Source organism: Olea europaea, unplaced genomic scaffold (assembly GCF_002742605.1).
Source record: "Olea europaea var. sylvestris unplaced genomic scaffold, O_europaea_v1 scaffold312, whole genome shotgun sequence".
NCBI lineage: Eukaryota > Viridiplantae > Streptophyta > Magnoliopsida > Lamiales > Oleaceae > Olea > Olea europaea.
In genome coordinates, this window is record NW_019249964.1 from 236,918 (window position 1) to 243,790 (window position 6,873).

Genomic DNA, 6,873 nt, shown 5'->3' on the forward strand with positions numbered 1-6,873 from the left:
AAATTTTTTTATTAAGAATAATAAGATATTTTCTACTATAAGCAAAATCTTTAATCCATTCGCTTACTTTTTCATTTTATTTTGTCTAGAAGAAAAGATGGATAAACTTTTGTGAATTTGCAAATCAAACTCGTAAGAAAAACATTTGAAAATTGTGCAATCAAACATTATTGACATTTCCGTTATTGAAACTAAGATTTTTTTGGCTAATGTGTAGCTAAATTCTATTAATCCATATTTACACGGAAGGGAATGAATACCTTGCCAATCGCATGGAGTAGAACCACGCTCATGGCCGACAAGGGGACGGGCTCTGATTGGGCCTAATTTTCATAAAACAATTCTTAGACATGGCCGACAAGGGGATGGAGTGATGGACCCGGATATTCTCAGCCATTACGTTAAAGTAATAATATGATTAACGCTTTTGGACACGGTTTTTCCTCATCTTTAATTCCTTGAGAGAAAGTCATAAGAATAATTGAAGTTTATTAATCCAATACACATTCTTTCGCAATCAAACTTTTTAAGGCATACCTGTTACGTTGAAGTAGTGCTTGACGGGACGATGAATTAGAATAATTACTTTTAGTAACTTTCTTTTCAAAAAATGGTGATATCACAAACATAGCATAGGTGATTAAGTTAAATGTTATGCCTATAAAAAAACCTAGTATTTTCGGTGTTTAGATGCGGAACATCCATAACTTGATCACTAAGCGCACGACATGTTTTTAGTAATGGTTCTTCTACAAAGCCATAATTTTGCATCTTGATTCTAAATAATCGTTGTTATTTATTAGATTCTCCAGGAACTATTTTGTAAGGATTCAATTAAAAGAATCTCTTTTTTAGAGGTGTTTGTTACATTTTCATTTCATTTTTTGTAAGGACAAATCTTGCGAGCCCTTTTTATTAATCTCAATATAATCATCAAAATCAAGGACGCGAAGGGTCACTGAATTATATCAGTATATATAAATTAAAATATACTTAAGATAATTGCAGTTTACTTGAGAACGTAAACCATAAAGTACTAAATTATATCAAGAGAATGACAAACTAAAACCTTATAAATAGTACTAATTTGCATTTAAAGTTCCATGGTTACAAGTTATGTAGTTTCACCTACACTTATTCGACATCAGGAGGGTGTATTCAATTGAAACTTTTAATGACTTTTTGAGATTTAAAAAGTTTAGGGGTATTCAATTGAGAATTTTTGAGACTCTCTAAAAGTCATGGTGTATTCAATTAAGACTTTTATAGACTTTTAAAAAGTCTCTAAAAGTTACGGTGTATTCAATTAAAACTTTTTAGAAATCTCTATAAGTCTTACGGTATTCAAATTTTAATGACTTTTAGAGACTTTTATAAAAGGCTCTGACGTACTAATTTTTAAGCAGAAAGTACTCATATAATATCTTAAAATTTGTCTCTCATTAATCACGAGATTTTGGGAGACTTTCACAAAAAAAAAAAACTTTTTTTTTTCAATCTTTCTTTCCTTTAATCTTTTATGGACATGTATAATTAAAACTTATTTTTTTATTTATTATATTCCATTTATTTTTCTTTCTCTCTCTTATTATTTATCTCTATTTCTATAAAAAAAAAAAATCAAATTGGATTCTTATAACTTTTTTTTCTTTTTTCATTCATTTTTTGAGAAAAATACCTATTTTTTATTAAATTATGAAAATTTATAATTAAATTTAAATATATTAATTTTTTTATTTATTTTTAAAAGTATACTATATTAATAATATTAAATCCTATATATATGTATACTTTTGATTATTAATTATTTAATTAAAGTCTTCAATTTTTATTTTTTCAAATTCTTTTTTGTTATATGGGAAGAAGAAGTGAAAGTAAAAGGGGAATTATGGGAACTAACATCTCGTGTGTGAGAATCTCATACCTGATCCATGTGAATTCTATTTCAAATGAAAGTCTTCAAAAGTCTACAAAATTTTAAAATGAAAATCCATAGAAGTCTACGAAAGACTTCAACTAATTCCATACAAATCTTTAAAAGATCCACGAAATCTACAAAAGTCATCACTTAAAAAAAGTCCATCAAAATTTTCAAAAGTCCCAATTGAATACACCCCCCTTAATATTTTCTCTCTTTTATGAATTCTCAACACACATCTCAATTCTCAAGCATGATTGGAAGTTGTACGTCAAGGGTACTTGATTAAATGGTTATCCAATATCGTTGATCAAACTTCATTATGATTCTTAGGGAATAAATTTTTGGCATCTGATTCCTAGTTTTCCGACGGATCATGTCCAACTTTTCAAACATTATAAAAAATTGAGAGGACCATAGGGATTTGATAATATATTGGAGAATGCCCTGCGTACAGGGCATTCTTTCACAGGGTGCCTACAGGCCCCTCATTGTGCGGAGGGGCCCACCTATATTAAAAAAAAATTGTGGGACCTACCTTGTGTCTTTCCTGGCAGGTGACTGTAAATCACGCCCCTGTAAATGTAGCTTCGCCCTAATATATTCTTGGTTGTCAAGCTTTGTTGCACTTGCAGAGAAAAAGCAATGAAGTTTCGGGTACTTTCCATGTCATTGAAACCTGAGACGGCTTTGACACGTGTTCTTAAAGAAGAAAAATACACGCCTTTTATTTGGATGACAAGGACAGCAGATCTTATCCACCCAACTTTAAGTTGATAACACCTCTAACAAACAATGTCAAGAATAGGGATTATTAATTATCTGTATTTTCTCTATTGCTATGAATTTATTGGCAAAAGTCGTAGATTTAATAAATTGCATTTGAAGGGCTTATAATTAACTTTTCTTAAGCGTAAAAAATGCTTATGAATTTATTGGCAAAAGTCGTTGCCAACCCAACTAGCAAATTGGGCGATTTTAATTTAAAATAAAAGTATAGAAATCTTTTTGATACACGATATGGCATTGGAACAAATGCTTATGAAAGGTTAGAGATCCGCGATAAAATTTACCGTAATAATTAACATTAGATAACTACATAGATGCTTTTGTTTAATTGTTGAAACCTATTGCAAAATCAAATTTCCTCGAGGCTTTGCTTGAAATTTTGATATATTGCTATTACACATAGATTCTTAAGTTTCAACAATTTTTAAGAAGTCTCTAAGAACCTCTAAAGGATAACATTAATGATTATTCGCAGTTTATATATTTTCACAACCTAGAATATTACAAAGATGCAAAGTTATACAAATTATCAACATATGTATGATGAAGAATTAAAATCACCAAGTTCATCCTAACAAAAAATAAGTAAAGAACAAATTTATGGTAAGTTCACAATCTTCTTACATGTTTTTGGGAATCTGGTCAAGTTATTTTCTCTCAGTAACGGGCCAATTTGACTCTTGACCAACATATAATTATTATAATGGAATATTCACAGTACTACAAGTGCACCAGGGATCATGCCTTGTGACCAAGGACTATGTGTAGATCCTTACATAGAAAGAGAACAAAATATTAAGGATCTTGCTGCATGTACATCGATATTTATATAAGGGATTGTATAATGTCCATATGACACTCTATCATTTGTCAATTTAAAATATAGTCAACTTTTTCATCAGATTTTTCCCTCCTCACCATTTTCGATAACCACTTATGTACTATTTTATGTACAAGTAACAAAATTCAAATATTAAACCATCTTTAACAAGTGGGACCAAGACCTGGATATCTATATATAAGCAACTGAAACAATCAAACCTCGTTTAAATTAATGCAAACTACATTAATCCAAGAATAATGTCATCTCTTGATCTTAGATATGCTTTCCTCTTTCTCATAAACATTCTTAAATCACAAACAGCAATGCCCTGGGAATGGGATCCATTTTCTATAATATTTGATAGTCCCACATGGATGAAATTTTGGTTTCTGGCTATGCTTTTCTTCGTCTTCTCCTTCATCTCTATTGAAATCCGATTGACACCTCCAGCACACCATATGGGATTTTTACGCATTCAAGTCAAGAATTATTCAGTCTCCCTAATGGTTTCTTTCTTGGCTGCACTATTCTTCCCACAAGTTGTATTCTGGTATATTTATCCCATAATTTTGCTGCTCTTTTTGTGCTCCACCTGTATCTCTAGCATGTGGAGGAGGGTTTTACTGAGTGTTAAACTTTTTCTGCCTACGATTCCTGATGTAAACATAATTATCACTGCCCCAAACATTGATGATAACCCCAACTCAGAAGTACAGCAGGAACCAGAACAAGAAATTCATGAGGGAACAACACAAGTTTAGGAGGACGTCGTTTCACTTCAAAACCAAGTTTAACTGCTATTGTTCCTTCTACTTCTTGTCCATTTTAATTTGCATATGTAAATTGCAAAGATTTTCTCGCAACTGGATCGAACGATATTAGCTTGTTTTTTATGTAGTATATATTGGGCATGTCTAGACAAATTTGGAAAGAAAGAAAAAAAAAAGTGAAAATCTTGTCTATTATATTATTGAATATATGTCGAATATTGATATTACATTTCAAAAGTTGCCGGTGTGTTAGTAGAATCTGCATGGAGCCTTAGATTTCGTTTGGCCCCAATAAGCTGTAACGTGCTGTGATTTACTACAACTGTCAGTGGCGGACGCAGAAATTTTGATTTAGTGGGGCACTGTCGAACTTAGCAAAAAGGTGATGAAAAAATTTAAATATTTGATATCTTATTACAATTGTTCTCTACGAGTTCTCATATTTTGATAACGTTCCATAATTGCGTCATTTTTAATATTGTCAAATACATCCTTCTCAATATATGCAATCAAACTATCATTCAACCATTGATCCCCGATTCGATTACGTAGACGATTTTTGACAATTGACATGGCAGAAAATGCTCTCTCAACTGTAGCAGTAGCCATGGGAAGAATTAAGGCTAATGTCACAAGCTTGTAGACTAATGGATAAACTTCATGTTTATTTTTCGCAACCAACTTCTGTGCAAGATCACCAAGGCCTTATAATTCTTTAAAATCTTCGTCAATGCGCATGTCAAAAATATATGTATCTAGTTGATCTTCGAGTTCCAAAATAGCTGTCGCATCAAAATCTCCGGGATAATACTGACATAGTCGAATCACTTTGTTCTTGTCAAAAGCAGCAAATGAATTATTTGGACATAAACACGCAACACAAAGGAGCAAGTCACTGTTTAGCTCAGAAAAACGATCATTCAGCTCTTGAAGTTGCATGTCAATGATGGCATAAAACATTTCCACACGAAAATGATGCAAATTTGTCACCGTATCACGTCGTGAACGACCTAGAGTTATGAACATATCATCCATATTGGGAACATTTATCTCATGAGCTTCACAAAACGAACAAACCATTCCAAAAAAAGAATCCCATCCATCATCTCTCATGGTTTGGAGCTGTGCTTTACATAATTGCACCAATCTCATAGCATTGATAATATCTTGATCTTTTCTTTGTAATGCTTTCGACAATTCATTTGAAATTCCCAAGATCTTTCTCATGAGATGTAGATTAAAAACAAATTCAAATTTTAACATCAATTCCAATAAAATACACGCATCACCTCTTGTTCCAGAACTTGTAGTGTCAGTAGCAATCATCTCAACAATATCAACTATGGTTGAGAACATGAGAATCAGGTTAATTAAGCAACTGTAGTGAGATCCCCAACGTGTATCACCAGAACGCTTAAGAGTAGTTTCTTGATTGAGACCCCGTCCACTTGATATTTCACCAACATTAAGTGATTCAAGAATATTCAGTCTTTGTTTCTCTCGAATAAGATCATTTCGTTTAGCTGATCCTCCTACAACATTAACCAATCTGTGTACTGAAGTAAAAAAAGTTTCAATCTTTGGATGTTTCTGTGCCACAGCTACAAGAGCAAGTTGAAGTTGATGAGCAAAGCAGTGAATGTAGTAAGCACTTGAATTTTCTTTCAAAATAAGTGTTTTGAGACCATTATACTCACCTCTCATATTGCTAGCTCCATCGTATCCCTGACCTCTCAAATTAGATATACTTAAACTATGTGTGGAAAATAATTGATCAATACCAGCCTTAAGTGAGACAGCTGTGGTACTCGAAACATGTATAACACCGATAAAATGTTCCAATACACGCCCATTCTTCACATACCGAATGACAACTGACATTTGCTCCTTAACCGAAATGTCTCGAGATTCATCAACTAAAATAGAAAACAAGCCATTACCCATATCTTTAATAATCACGTTTAGAATTTCAGAAGCAATAGCACTCACAATATCTTTTTGAACTCTAGGTGATGTTAATTTGAGATTTTCAGGTGCATTCGTCAAAGCAACAGCCTTAATCTCAGTATTGTGATCACACAACCAATGTAATAGTTCAAGAAAGTTCCCTTGATTGTTTGAATCGTCAGATTCATCATGTCCACGAAAGGCCAACCCTTGTCGTAGAAGAAATCGAACACAATCAATTGAAGCATTCAAGCGAATTCGATACTCTGTTCGAGTTTGAAGCGATTGCTTAAACAGACAAGATTGAATGCTTTGTTCTTGATTCTTAAATGATTCATACAGGACCCGAGCATGATTGTGTGCACTATTTGATGCCCCAACATGTTTTCTGATAATCTCTTTCCTTTTCCAATTTGAGAATCCACCATTAACAAATGAACCACCACTTGAGCTGAAAAGATAACAGTAAAAGCAAAATACAGCATCTTTTTCTATACTGTATTCCAACCAACTAGGATGCTCATTATACCATGAAACACAAAATCGCCTATCTTTGTTAGCCATCCTTGTGGGTGGAAATTCATGATTGCGAGGTTGACAAGGACCCCGTTGCACATATGTTCTTC

General features: G+C 32.7%; 1 protein-coding gene across 1 annotated transcript; it reads right to left on the bottom strand.

The window, feature by feature from the left end:
• Nucleotides 1-5,005: 5,005 nt before the first annotated feature.
• Nucleotides 5,006-6,811, bottom strand: LOC111385300 (zinc finger MYM-type protein 1-like). The gene has a single exon (XM_023009683.1). The coding sequence runs from the start codon at nt 6,809-6,811 to the stop codon at nt 5,006-5,008; it is 1,806 nt and encodes a 601-aa protein (XP_022865451.1).
• Nucleotides 6,812-6,873: the final 62 nt, after the last annotated feature.

Excerpts from the sequence above, each read along its gene's own strand:
- LOC111385300 (XM_023009683.1), bottom strand. The coding sequence starts at position 6,811 with ATGGCTAACAAAGATAGGCGATTTTGTGTTTCATGGTATAATGAGCAT.